General features: G+C 40.0%; 1 protein-coding gene across 6 annotated transcripts in view; it reads right to left on the bottom strand.

Moving 5' to 3' along the window:
- RB1 (RB transcriptional corepressor 1) overlaps positions 1 to 14,732 on the bottom strand; it is a 212,686-nt gene that overhangs the window by 145,071 nt on the left and 52,883 nt on the right. For all 6 annotated transcript variants that reach the window (XM_036299823.1, XM_036299822.1, XM_036299824.1 and 3 more), the window contains 2 exons: positions 7,300 to 7,338; positions 5,973 to 6,040 (listed from right to left, as the gene is read on the bottom strand). In XM_036299823.1, the coding sequence (XP_036155716.1) occupies positions 5,973 to 6,040; positions 7,300 to 7,338 (107 nt within the window). The remainder of the gene's footprint in view (positions 1 to 5,972; positions 6,041 to 7,299; positions 7,339 to 14,732) is intronic.

Here is a 14,732-nt window from a genome sequence, read left to right as displayed (position 1 = left end):
TCATCTATAAATTATTTAGCACAAAATCCTGAAAGTTAATACAATAGCTATATAAATACAGAACTGTGAATAAATAAATGCATATAGTAAGTACCTGAGGAAAAAATAGTACAGCTATATAAAATATACAAGTCATGATCAAATATAGCTGTAACATATTTGATTATGGCTCTATGTTGTACAATATTTTTAAAAGGGAAGTTCAACTCACTTTCTATTTTCTTGATATGAGACTGCTAAACCATTAATAACCCGAACAAAGCCCAGCCAGTGTGGCTCACTGGTTTGAACATTGACCAATGATTCAGGAGGTCATGATTCAATTCCCAGGTTGGGGCTTGATCCCAATACGAGGCATACAGAAGGCAGCCAATCAATTATTCTCTCTGATCATTGATGTTTCTCTCTCTCTCTCTCTCTCTCTCTCTCTCTCTCTCCCTCTCCCTCTCTGAAATCAATAAAAATATATTTAAAAAAAAATAATCCCAACTAATACTGATGGTGTAGAAACTATGAGAAATAAGCAACCCTGCATCAGGTAGGTTTTGCTAGATGCATAGGAATGGTAGAAAAATTTGTCTGTAATAATATACTTAATAAGTTATTAAAAAATACCATAGAGGTAAAGAATGATATGAAGGAATTTTAGTTAAAAATAGTAGAGTGAAGTCAAATAAAAAGAATCTCTCTCTTCCAATCTACACTAATAAAAGAGAAACATGCAAATTTGTGTCACTCTGCTATGCCCACCAGCCAATCAGGATGAGTATGCAAATTAACCCAACAAAGATGGCAGTTAATTTGCATATGCAGGCATGGAGTGAAGACCGAAGGCTCCGGCCCCAGCAAAGACTGAAGACTGAAAACGACTGAAGACTGAAGAGGCTTGGCTTCTCCGCTGCGGCTGGAACGAAGGCCTGGGTCCCGGGTGCCAGAGGACAACAGCTGCCAGCAGCCAGGGGAAGGAAGGCCTATTGCACAAATCTCTTTGTGCAACAGGCCTGTAGTCCTATATAATAAAAGGCTAATATGCAAATCGACCGAACAGCAGAACAACCGGTCACCATGACAACTAGGAGCCAGAAGCCGGGCTCATGGCTGGTGAGCGCAGCGGCGGTAGCGGGAGCCTCTCCCGCCTCCATGGCAGTGCTAAGGACCCCTCTGGGGTCCTGGACTGAGAGAGGGCACAGACCCGGCTGAGGGGACCAGCCTGCTGAATGTCATGCACCAGGCCTCTAGTATCTAATAAAATAAAACAAACAAATATACTGGTTAAGTGTTAGCACCAATAGCAAATTTGAGATATACTGACATCAAAAGTATCATTTCTTTTCTCTTCTTACTTGGAGAAAGTAGAAACTGTTGATGAGAAAAGGGTAAAATGGAGGAAGGTAAACAACTATAGCTAACTTTCTGACAAACAAAGATTCCAGATTGGGAAACAATTAGAATCCCAACAAAATTCTGTTATGGGAACAGGATATAACTGCCACTAGAAGTGTTGTTTTATTTTTTATTCTAACAAAACTCTCAGAACATCAAAGACACGTAGCAGCCCTATCCAGTTTGGCTCAATGGATAGAGTGTCAGCCTGCAGACACTGGGTTCGATTCTGGTCAAGGACACATGCCTGGGTGGCAGGCTCGCTCCCAAGTGGGGGAAATGCAGGAGGCAGCCAATCAATGATTCTCTCGTATCACTGATGTTTCAATCTCTCTCTCCCTCTCCCTTCCTCTCTGAAATCAATAAAAATATTTTTTTAAAAAAAGACACATAGCATTCCAGATGAACTCTCACTTTCTCTCCCTCTGACTAAAAGTCTTAAAAAAAAAAAAAAAAAAAAAAAAAAAGCCTGCTCTCATAGCCTTTTGGAGGAACACAAGTCACAGATAAAATGCAAAGTGAGTAAAGGGAAATTTATTCACATCACATCAAGGAAAACAGAACATCAGGTCAGGGTTGCCCACATGAAGTTCTAGTTACATGGGGGGAAAAGCACAGAGATTATGCAAACATACTACAGAAAAAAAAGAAATATAATCACAACAGAGAAGTGGGGGAAATCAGATAAAAAACCCAATCTAAAAGATAATCTACTGGAAGAAAATGTCCTGAGTCCTTGAACTAACTTACAAAACAAATTTTATAACAACAAGGAGCTAGACAACCTAAGAAAAACCTGAGAACCAAAAAGCACCATTACAAACATAGTTAACTCAAAACAGATGGCTTGAGATAAAAATAGTCAATACATAAGGAAAACACCAGCTGAGGATCCTTAGAGGGAGAGGGGGTGGAGAAGGGAAGGAATGAACTGAAGAACTTATATGCATATTAGAGGCCCAGTGCATGAAATTCGTACACGGAGGGGGTTTCCCTCAGACCAGCCTGCACCCTCTCCAATTGGGGACCCCTTGGGGGATGTCCAACTGCCACTTTAGGCCTAATCCCACCAGCAGTAGGACATCCCTCTCGCAATCTGGGACCTCTGGCTCCTAACTGCTCACCTGCCTGTCTGCCTGATCGCCCCTAACTGCCTCTGCCTGCCTGCCTGATCGCCCCTAACTGCCATCCCCTGCCGGCCTGATCTCGCCCCCAACTGCCCTCCTCTGCTGGCCAATTTGGTTTGGTTGGTTGGTTTCTATGCAGCGTCAAAAGCTCCGCCTCCTAGGCAGCCATTGGCTTCCCACGCACCCAGATTTAGTTCTGATTGGTCGGTTTCTATGCCAGTCAGCATCAAAAGCTCTGCCTGCTAGGCAGCCATTGGCTCCTCACGGCACCCAGATTTGGTTCTGATTGATCGGTTTCAATGCCAGTCAGCATCAAAAGCTCTGCCTGCTAGGCAGCCATTGGCTCCCCACAGCACCCAGATTTGGTTCTGATTGATCGGTTTCAATGCCAGTCAGCATCAAAAGCTCTGCCTGCTAGACAGTCATTGGCTCCCCACAGCACCCAGATTTGGTTCTGATTGATCAGTTTCAATGCCAGTCAGCATCAAAATCTCCACCTCCTAGGCAGCCATTGGCTCCCCACAGCACCCACATTTGATTCTGATTGGTCAGTGTCTATGCCAGTCAGCGTCAGAAGCTTCGCCTCCTAGGCAGCCATTGGTTTGTCACAGCACCCACATTTGGTTCTGATTGGTCGGTTCCTATGCCAATCAATGTCAAAAGCTCCGCCTCCTAGGCAGCCATTGGTTCTTCACAGCACTCACATTTGGTTCTGATTGGTTGGTTCCTATGCCAATCAACGTCAAAAGCTCTGCCTCCTAGGCAGCCATTGGTTCTTCACAGCACCCACATTTGGTTCTGATTGGTCGGTTCCTATGCCAATCAGCATCTCTGGGCCTATCTCTGTGCCTGATCAGAGAGGCAGGCTGAACAGCAGCCCCCACGGAGGCCAGAAAAGCCTGGCTGCTGATAAAGCTCAGAAAGAAAGAGGGAGAGAAAGAGAGAGGCAAGTACTGATCAACAGCTGCCACTGAGCCTGCGGATCAGACCCTACCTTTCTCTCTGGGTCTCAGTCCCCAGGGCAGTCAGTGCTGGGTCACCAGGCTGCAGCGCTGACTGAAGGATTTCTGTGTTGGTCAGCCTTCGGTTGTGATCGGTCGTTACAACCCTGGCCTTTTATATATTAGGATGTGCATAACCCATGGACATAGACAATAGTGGGGTGAAGGCCTGGGGATGGGGCAAAAGTGGGGAGGAGGAGATATCAATGGGGGAAGAGAGGAGATTCTGGTAATACTTTAAACAATAAAGATAAATTTTAAAAAAAGAAAAACACTGCCTGGCAGGTATGACTCAGTGATTGAGTATCAACCTATAAGCCAGAAGGTTCACAGCATGTGCAGGAGGCAACCAATAAATGTTTCTCTCTCACATGGATGTTTCTGTCTCTCTAAATCAATAAACAAGGGGGTAAAGGGGAGAAAAGAGAGATATCTATAATACTATCAATAATAAAAAATATTTTTAAAAAATCAATAAACATATCCTCAGTAAGAATTTCAAAAAAAAAGATTATATAGATTTTGGGTGTACATTTCAATGGTAGATGTTCAGTACATTGCAGTATGTGCCCACCACTCAAAGTCAAATCATCTTCACCATATATTTAGCCCACTTTAACATTTACTATCCCTCTACCTACTTCCCTCTGGCAATCACCATACTGTTACTAGTATCTGTGTCTATGGCTTTCAGTTTTATATTCCACGTATGAATGAAATCATATGGTTCTTAGCTTTAGCTGACTTATTTCACTTAACGTAACATTCACAAGGTTCATCCCAGTGGTCACAAATGGCAGTATTTTATCTTTTCTATGGCTGAGTAGTATTCCATTATATTTATTTACATCTTCTTTTACCAACTATCTTTTGAAGGACAGCTGAGTTTTTTCCATTTCTTGGCCACCATGTCTTAGGCCCTTGTTGGAGCTATTGTTCGAAAATATCTTCTCCCAGTTGGTTGGTTTCCTTTTTCTTTTGTTGGTGGTTTCTTTTGCTGTGCAGAAGCTTTCTAGTTTGATACAGTCCCATTCATTTATTTTTGCCTTTAATTCCCTTGCCTTCAGGGTTAAATCCATAAAATGGTCTTTAAAACCAAGGTCCTAAGTTTAGTACCTATGTTTTCTTCTACGTAATTTATTGTTTCACTAGAGGCCCAGTGCACGAAATTCATGCACTGTGGGGGTGTCTCTAAGCCCAGCCTGCACCCTCTCCAATCTGGGACCCCTTGGAGGATGTCCAACTGCCAGCAATCAGACATCCCTCTCACAATTCAGGACTGCTGGCGCCCAACCACTTGCCTACCTATCTGCCTGATTGCCCTAACCGCTTCTGCCTGCCAGCCTGATCACCCCCAACCACTCCCCTGCCAGCCTGATCAACACCTAACTGCTCCCCTGCCAGCCTGATCACCCCCAACTGCCCTCCCCTGCTGGCCTGGTCGCCCACAACTGCCCTTCCCTGCCAGCCCGGTCACCCCTAACTGCCCTCCCCTGGCGACCTGGTCACCCTTAACTGCCCTCTCCTGCAGGCTTGGTTGCCCCTAAATGACCTCCCCTGCCAGCCATCTTGTGACCACATGGGGGCGGCCACTGTATGCGAGTGCATGATCATCAATTTGCATATTACTTCTTTATTATATAGGCTATCTTATATTTAGGTCTTTGATCCATTTTAGTTTTTGTACTTGGTGACACACTGTAGTCTAGTTTCATTCTTTTGCATATGGCTTTCCAATTTTCCCAACACTATTTATTAAAGAGGCTTTCTTTTCTCTATTGTATGCTTTTGGCTCCTTTGTCAAAAATTATTTGCCCACATACATGGCGTCTTATTTCTGGGTTCTCAATTCTGTTCCATTGGTCTGAGTATATGTTTTTTTGGCCCATACCATGCTGCTTTGATTAGTGTTGCTCTGTAGTATAATTTGAAGTCAGATAGTGTGATACCTCCAACTTCGTTATTTTTTTCTCAGGATTGCTTTGGTTTTTCAGAGTCTTTTGTCATTCCATACAAATCTGATATTTTGTTCTATTAGTTTAAAAAATGTCATTGGGATTTTGATGGGTATTACATTGCTTTGGAAAACCCCATAATTTTAATGATGATTATTTTTGGTTGGGTTTTGGGTAACTTTTCTGTTTTTCTTTGCATTTTTTTGTATTATTTGAATTCTTTTTAGTAAGTACACATCATTTTTATAAAATCAATAAGATTATTCTTTAGAAATTAGAAAGAGAAGAGGAGTGGATATTAGAAATGAAATGAGGTATTTCCAATGTTGCTTCCAATATTAGAATTACAAGGACTTGCTAATAATTAACAAGCCACAGAAAGAGTTGTAGTTGATAGGGAGAGAAGGGAGGCAACATTAGATTGAATAAAACTTTGAACTTAGTCCAAAAGAATAATCAATTATTATATCTGAAACATTATCATGTAACAAACATAATGACTTTACCTTTAGCTAGTAAAAATGTGATCCAAGAAACTTTTAGCACCAACACAGAATTTATTTCAGTAGATATCCTAGTAAACAATCAGAAGGAGAAAAAAAATTTTACTATAGCTTTCTAACTATACCTGATTCCCTCCCACACACACTTTTTTAAATGCAGACTGGATTATATAATAGAATACAGTCCATTTTAAATGCACAATGTACACATGTACTTACTACTTTGTCTCAGTTAATGTTTATACCAAGGTAATATTGTGCCCATAGTAGTAAACATTTTATTTAAAAAATTGAATTATGCACAGGAAATAGTATGCTATACTGTACTTAGTTTCCATTTACTTAATACTTTTCTGCTCTTTGTTTTCTAATGAAAATCAACATAGTAAGGAGAAAAATAGAGGTTTGGGTTATTCTAGTTCACGGATTCGTTCACTTGTTGGAATTAACAAGTGAAATTAATGATTAACAGAGTTAATAAATATACAACTTTCCTTTATATTAATCATCTTCAATACTACTACTTGAATGGGGCAGAAAATCTCATATACTACTCATTCTTTTCCCAAAGGAAAACTCTATAGAGATCTTACATGGGTATACTGTTGGAACATATGTTATAGGTTAAAAAAATAATTTGGAAATTTTAATATAGGTTTTCAAACTTATTTTTTACACAAAAACTATGTGCCTGGCCCTGGCCGGGTAGCTCAGTTGGTTGGAGCATGATCCAGTACAACAAAAGGTGCAGGTTCAATTCTAAGTCAGGGTATATATATAGATTGTGGGTTCGATCCCTAGTCAGGGCATGTATGGGAGGCAACTAATTGATGTTTCTCTCTAACATTGATTTTTGTCTTTCTCTCTCTCTCTCTCTCTCTCTCTCTCTCTCTCTCTCTCCCTCCCTCCCTCCCTCTCCCTCCCTCCCTCCCTCCTTCCCTCCCTCTCCCCCATCCCTCTCTAAAATCAATAAAAATATATCCTAGGACGAGGATTTTTAAAAAGAATATGTCTGTAATAGGACCTCAATGAAGATTTAGTCATTGAATTTGCAGTTTTCCCACAGTTGATGATACATTGCACTAAAACAACTTTCACCTTATTAGTTCCCCCGTATAGTAAAAGGCAAGTACTTCATATGATTTTTCTTTATGAGAAGATAAATAATCTGTTTGGCTTAGATCTATAACCTTACTTTATGAAGAAGCATGCTATAATCAATCAAACTAACCCAGACATTATCAACATATCTGGGATCACTCCAGAAAGATCTTTCTTAAAAAAAAAAAAAAAAAAAAAGGTGAAAAATAACATGCACTGAACTACTTACAAACTGGTTGGCTGTGTCAAATATATAAGTTCACATGTCCTGAAAGGAAAAAAGAATTATATTAACATTATGGCTTTTTAAAAAGTTACTTTGTAATATTTTCATAATTTAAAAATCGATTTTTATCATGCTTTATTAATCTTATTTAAGAAGTATATGTTTTTGACAGAACTTAGAATATGGAACCAAGAGAGACAGAACCTAGGCACAGAACCTACACAGAACGTTCTCTAGAGACAGAAGAACTTCGCTGGAGAGAACATGGCAAAAGTTCCTGGACAGAAACTGGCCTCAGAACCTAGAGACAGAACCTAGCGAGAGAACATGGCAAAAGATCCTGGACTGAACCTGACTACAGAAATTGGCAAGAGAACCTGACTAGAACCTGGTAACTGAACCTGGCTGGAGAACCTAGCGAGGGAACTTGGCTACAGAACCTGGCTGGAGAACCTGGAGAACCTGGCTGGAGAACCTAGCAAGAGAACATGGACACAGAACCTGGCTGGAGATCCTAAGCAGAACTTCTCTGGAGATCCAGACCAGAACTTGGCTGGAGATCCTGGCTGGAGATCCTCGCTATGCTGATCAACTGAATGCTGCCTCCATGTCATTCCTTCTTCGCCGACTCCGTCCACACCTTTGGGAACCCCTGGACCCGCTGGGGTTGGACCCCGGCACTCCCCGTTCCGTCTTTTAGTTGTATTTTTGAAGTGGTTGTGCGAGGCAGCATTCTCCGGTGTTTACTTATGCCGCCATCTTGGTTTCTCCAGCTTATTTCACTTAGCATAATGCTCTTCCGGTCCATCCATGCTGTGGTAAATGGTAGGAGTTCTTTCCTTTTTACAGCAGCATAGTATTCCATTGTGTAGATGTACCACAGCTTTTTAATCCACTCATCTTCTGATGGGCACTTAGGTTGATTTGAAATTTTGGCTATTGTAAATTGTGCTGCTATGAACATAGGGGTGCATGTGTCCTTTATGACTGGTGTTTCTGATTTCTTGGGACATATTCCTAGAAGTGGGATTATTGGGTCAAATGGGAGTTCCATTTTAAATCTCTGGGACACAGTGGAAGTAGTCCTGAGAGGGAAGATCATAGCATTACAGGCCTACCTCAAAAAACATGAAAAACTGATAATAAACTATCTAACTCTACAACTTAAAGAATTAGAAAGAGAGTAACAAGAAAAGCCCAGAATGAGCAGAAGGAAGGAAGTAATAAAGATTATAGCTGAAATAAAAAAAAAAAAAGAAGTATATGTTTTTTAAAAATCATAGCATTATAAAACAAATTTAAAGTAGGTTTTTCCAACTATGCATTTCACACACAACATGGTAATATCTAATTACAAAAGGATTGGACTTCAAATGTGCATCTGTAACTCATTTGTACTTTTTTAATTGAATCTTGATCTGTTATAATCCCAGATCAGGTCATAAAAACCTACTTAACAAATAGTCTCACTAAAATAACACAATTGAAAAATACAATAAAACCTACTTTTTTAGGACAATGACTTCCAGAATGGCAAAATAAGGATCTTCATAGACCTGTTTCCAGTGTAATAACTATAATTGGTGAAAATTATTTATTCAAAAACATTTAAAGTCTCTGGAAATTTTCCTAAGGTTGTACAAAGCAAAAATAGAAACATTTCTTCAAGAAAATTTACTAAATTTTGGTAAGAACAATGATAGTCTGTGGAATTTAAAGAAAAACTTACTTCTTCCTCCTCTCTATCCCAGCATCACAAAGCTCTAACATGGGCAGGTGCAGCCAAGACACAAGGCTCCCTCTCTCCTGAGCTCCCAGCCTAGGACTATCTCTCTGGGAAGTGCAAGATACCAGCATTTTTCATCACCCCCAGCTCTGTGCTGCAGAAGGTCTATCCCATGCAAGACAAGCTGAGAGGTCTGGGGTTCCCTCCCTCCCCTCAGCCTTCATAGGACAAAAGATCCAGGAAGAGCAGATCAAAATTACTGGGGCCCTGACTTCCCTTACCCCTGTTAGCTGACAAGACAGAGGTTCCAACCAATAAAGGCAATCTGAGAAGGCAAGGCACTATGGCGCCTTCTTAGCATCCCACTCAAAGCAGAGGTGTCACTCAAAAAAGTGGACACTGTTCCCACTCTGATCTCCTGAGTAGTGGCACAAAAGTGTTGCCCAGGGGAGAGATAGACCTTAAGAACACAGAGATCTGAAACTCTCTCCAAGGGAATTAACTTCAATTAATATCAAATAAAAAGACATAAGTCATTGGAACAGAGTGTGGAAACAATCAAGGCTAAAAGCCTTATTGAAAATAATGGAGAGTTTGGTGGTAAGCAAGTAAGAGAAGGCTGGTAGCTATATGAGAACAACAACTTAAATCCTAGTCCATCTAAGAGAGAATCGGGGGAAAGCTAAGAAGAGCTCTCCTGAGGTTAGAACAAACCTCAAGACTGGACTCAAAGATGACTCTTGCAAAGGGAGTCAAACTTAAATGGATCAGACTAATACCGTTGTAATTAACCTAATTATTAATAACAGGAAAGGAGCAAAGGGAAGGCCAGACATTATAAGCACTCTTCCTGCAATACTTGCCGGTCAGTCACTCCTTGGAACAAAGGTCATTGGCCAGAATGTGTGTGGCCACTGCAAGCTCCAGATGATTTGAAATATTTGATCCCCTAAAGAAAGGAATTCATCCTCTTGTGCTCTCAGGACACTTCGGACTCTTGTTACTTAGGGAGCACTCTCCAGCGTTCTCCCATATGGCCCACAACCATGTGGACTCACACACACAATGGACTAATGGACTGCAACTTGCCTGATGCTGTATTGGACCCGGCTCCAACATGGAAAGGAAATTGTGGACACTGGCTTTGCTTGTAGCTTTACTGAAACACCAGCTACACTTCTTCTATGACTGAACTAAGGGAAAGGGAACTTTAGAAACCAGGGATGTAATTCCAAGAAAATAAAGCTTTCTCCTATATGTCATCCACTCATGAGGGCCTACAGAAATGCTTATTCCTACAACCCCACTAACCCCACTTCCACCAATACCCAGGGCATTGTCAAAAAATGAAGCGATCAGTTAATTAGGGGAAAGTAAAAGCTAGGTGCAATAGTAACCGAGGCAATTAGATTAACAAGAGAGGTCAGAGGAAAAGATAATCAAAGAGAACCCCACTAAAACCACTATCACCTCAGAGTGACTGTACACATGCCCAAAGCTACATGGAGGAGCAATATTAGAAGCTATACACTATGGGATAAATAGGCTTCACTGAACTATTACAGCTAAGTCACTAGACAAATAAACAAGAAAAGAATAATAGCAGCAAGCCGCAGGATTGAGGAGAATCTATCCAGAGTTACCAAAATGTTATCAAAAATGCCAGCTTGCAAAAATTAAGTATGAAAGGGTGAACTCTACATAAGGAAAAAAGCAGGCAACAGAAACTGCATTTAAAAAACCCAGGTGTCAGATTTAACAAAGACTTCAAAGCTGCTTTTATAAATATGTTTGAAGAACTAAAGGAAACCAGGCTTAAAGGAGAAAGAAATATATGCTGACAATGCCCCATCCTACAGAGAATATCAATAAAGAGACATAAGTTATTTAAAAGTAACCAAATGGAAATTTGAGTTGAAAGGTACAATAACCTAAATGAGAGATTCACTAGAGGAGCTCAACAATAGATCTGAGTTGGCAGAAGAATCGCTAAACTTGAAGGTAGAGTTAAAGAGATTAAGTAGTTTGAAGAACAAAGAGAAAAAGACAAAATGAAGAGGCTCACAGAAATGTGGGACACCAAAAAATATACCAATATATAGGGTAATGGGAGTACCAGAAGGGGAGGAGGAGAGTGAGGGGAAGCAGAAGTAATACTTAAAGAAGTAATGGCTGAAATTTTCCCAAATCTGATGAAAAACATTCTATATATCCAAGAAAAAAAAAATTCCAAGTAGGATGAATATAAAGAGATCTACACCCAGATGTATCCAAGTAAAAACGATGGAAGACAACGAGAAAATCTTGAAAGCAGCCAAAGAAAAATGTTCCAACATTAACAGCTTTCTTCTCATTAGAAACACTGAGCATCAGAAGGCAGTGGGATTACATATTCAAAGTGCTGAAAGGAAAAAATAGTCAAACAGGAATCATATATCTGCCAAAATTACAACTCAAAAGGAAAACTGAAAGAAAGGCATTCCCAAACAACATCAGGAAATGTATAGAGAGTAGATTCACCTTACAAAAAAACAGTGAATTAAGAAGTTCTTCAAGCTGAAAACTAGTGACCCAAGACGTAATTCACATGAAATCTACATGAAAAAATAAAAAGCACTGGTATAGGTAATTATGTAACTATAAAAGATTATGTCATTGCATATTTTTTCTCCTTTCTTCTCCTAATTGAAGTAAAAGGCAACTGTATAACACTATATATGTAATTGTGTTGTTAGGCCTGTAACATACAGAAATGTAATGTATGTGAAAACAGCAGCACAAAGAAGGTCTATGGGATCAAAACTTTAGTGAAATAAACAAATGACACTAGATGATAAATTGAATCAATGGGAACAAATGAATAAGACATGGTAAATAAGAAAGTTAAAATAACAAACTCTACATACAAGTAAAAACACTGCTCTCCTTTATACTCTCAACTACTTCAAAGACATATAACTCAAATGTCTATAAACTGATGGAAGGATAAATAAAATGTATAGTTATACAATGGAATATTATTCCATAACAGTAATGAAATACTGAACTATGCTACAACATGGGTGAACCATGAAAATATGCTACATGAAACAAGCCAGTCAAAAAAAAATATATAAATCAAAAATATATACACAGAAAACTAACATAACATAAAACAGTAATAAAAAATGAATTTTTTAAATTATAGAAAAAAATGTTTAATGTCAAATGTATTGTTTTTCTAGTTATCATTTTGTAACTTAATATAACTAAGAATAAAATTCTCTATAGTGAAGATAATTACATTCTGTATATATCTGTGCTATCAAATACGGTAGTCACAAGCACCTATGAATAATGAACACCTGAAATGTGACTAGTCCATATGAAGCTGTGCTGTAAATGTAAATTACACACTGAAGTATTAAAAAATACTTAAGAGAAAAAATGTAAAATATCTCTTTAATAACTTTTATATTGGCTTTTTGTTTTCTTAATGAAATGTAATTCACATAACATAAAATTTTAAAGTCTATAAATTCAATAATTTTTATTATATTCATCTTTTTAGAAAACCATCACCACTATCTAATTCCAGAATATTTCTATCACCTCATAAAGAAAACTCAATACGTAAGAGCCCTTACTCCCCACTCCCATCACTTCCCACTCCCTGGCAATCACTAATCTATTTTCTGTCTCTATGGATATGCTGTGTCTAGCCTTTTGTGTCTAGCTTTTTTCACTCAGCTTTGTTTTTGAGGTTCATTTATGTTGTAGCATGTAACAGTATTTTACTCCCTTTTATGGATGAATAATATTCCATCATATGGGTATATCATATTTTGTTTATCCATTCATTATTTGATAGACATGGATATATCTTATTTTGTTTATCCATTCATTAGTTGACAAACATTTGGGTTGTTTTCACTTTTCGGCTATTGTGAATAATGCTATGAATTTCTGTGTACAATTTTTGTGTGAATGATACATGCTAAAATGAGATATTTTAAGATATATGGGTTAAATAAAATGTTAAAATTAATTGCACTTGTTCCTTTTTACTTTTTTGTCATGTAGCTACTAGAACATTTAAAATGCATGTCTTGCACTGTATTTCTTTTTTTAAGTACATTTTTATTTATTTTATTTTTTATTATTATTTTTAATAGATTTTTATTGATTTGAGAGAGGGGGAGAGAGATAGAAACATCAATGATGAGAGAGAATCACTGATCGGCTGCCTCCTGCATACCTCCTACTGGGGATCGAGCCCACAACCCTTGACTAGAATTGAATCTGGGACCTTTCGGTCTGCAGGATGATACTCTATCCACTGAGCCCAACTGGTTAGGGCCCTTGCACTGTATTTCTATGAGACAGCACTAATATTGCAAAAAATAGCTTTAAAAAACTACTGTTTAAAAAGCCCTTAGCATGTTCTAGGAGACAAGATAACCAGTAACATTATTTTAGTTAATTCTTATATTACCCTAAAAAGAAAGCCTTATTAGCTATATTTTACAGATTGAAATTGAGGTTTAGAAAAGTTAAGTATTTTTCCCTAGCACATAGTTTTAAAAGAAAAAATTAATATTCATACCTGGATTTGTTTAGCTTTTCTAAAGTTGTAATCACTACAGCCTATTGCCATATCTATACTAATAAAAGGGTAATATGCTAATTAGACTGGACATCTTCCAGACATCCATCCAGATGTCCTTCCGGACAAAGCCACAGTGGCGGGGGCCGAGGCAGTGGCGGTTAGGGGCGATCAGGCTGGCAGGGGAGAGCAGTTAGGGGTGACCAGGACAGCAGGGGAGGGCAGTTAAGGGCAAACAGGACAGCAGAGGAGGGCAGTTTGGGGCGACCAGGCTGGCAGAGAAGAGTGGTTTGGGGCAACCAGGCAGGCAGGCAGGTGAGCGGTTAGGAGCCAGCAGTCCCAGATTGTGAGAGGGTGCAGGCCGGGTAGAGGGACTCCCCGCCCCTTGTGCACGAATTCTGTGCACCGGGCCTCTAGTCCTATCTAATAGACAAACATGGTAATTGACCATACCTTCGCTATGCCTCGCACTGGCTAATCAGCAAGATATGCAAATTAACCCAACCAAGATGATGGCCGGCAGCCACACAGCTGAAGCGAACAGAAGGCTTGCTTGCTCCAGTGATGGAGGAAGCCAAGGATCCCCACCTGCCGTGGTCTGGCTCTTAGCTCCAGTGACAGCAACAAAGTTTCAATTATAGAAGCTAAACAAACCCCAGATAACTGCTTTCAGCAGGCCATGGCCACAGAGCTGGAGCGAGCAGGAGCCCAGCTCTTAGCTCCAGTGACGGCAACAAAGTTTCAATTATAGAAGGTAAATAAATCCCAGAACAAAAACAGGAAAAGAAAAAAAGGAGAGGCTGGGAGCTTCAGTCGCCAGTCAGCCTGAAAACGGCCCTCAGTCCCTCGCCCAGACTGGCCAGGCACCCCAGTGGGGACCCCCACCCTAAAAGGGGTGTGGCCAGCCTGAAAACAGCCATCAGCCCCTCATCCAGACTGGCCAGGCACCCCAGTGGGGACCCTGAAGGGGTGTGACCAGCTGCAAACAGCCATCAGCCCCTCGCCCAGGCTGGCCAGGCACCCCAGTGGGACCCTCACCCTGACCCGGGACACCCTTCAGGGCAAACCAGCCGGCCCCCACCCGTGCACCAGGCCACTATCCCATATAGTAAAAGGGTACTATGC

This window comes from Myotis myotis, unplaced genomic scaffold (genome assembly GCF_014108235.1).
Source record: "Myotis myotis isolate mMyoMyo1 unplaced genomic scaffold, mMyoMyo1.p scaffold_m19_p_3, whole genome shotgun sequence".
NCBI lineage: Eukaryota > Metazoa > Chordata > Mammalia > Chiroptera > Vespertilionidae > Myotis > Myotis myotis.
This window is presented reverse-complemented; position numbering and strand designations above follow the sequence as displayed.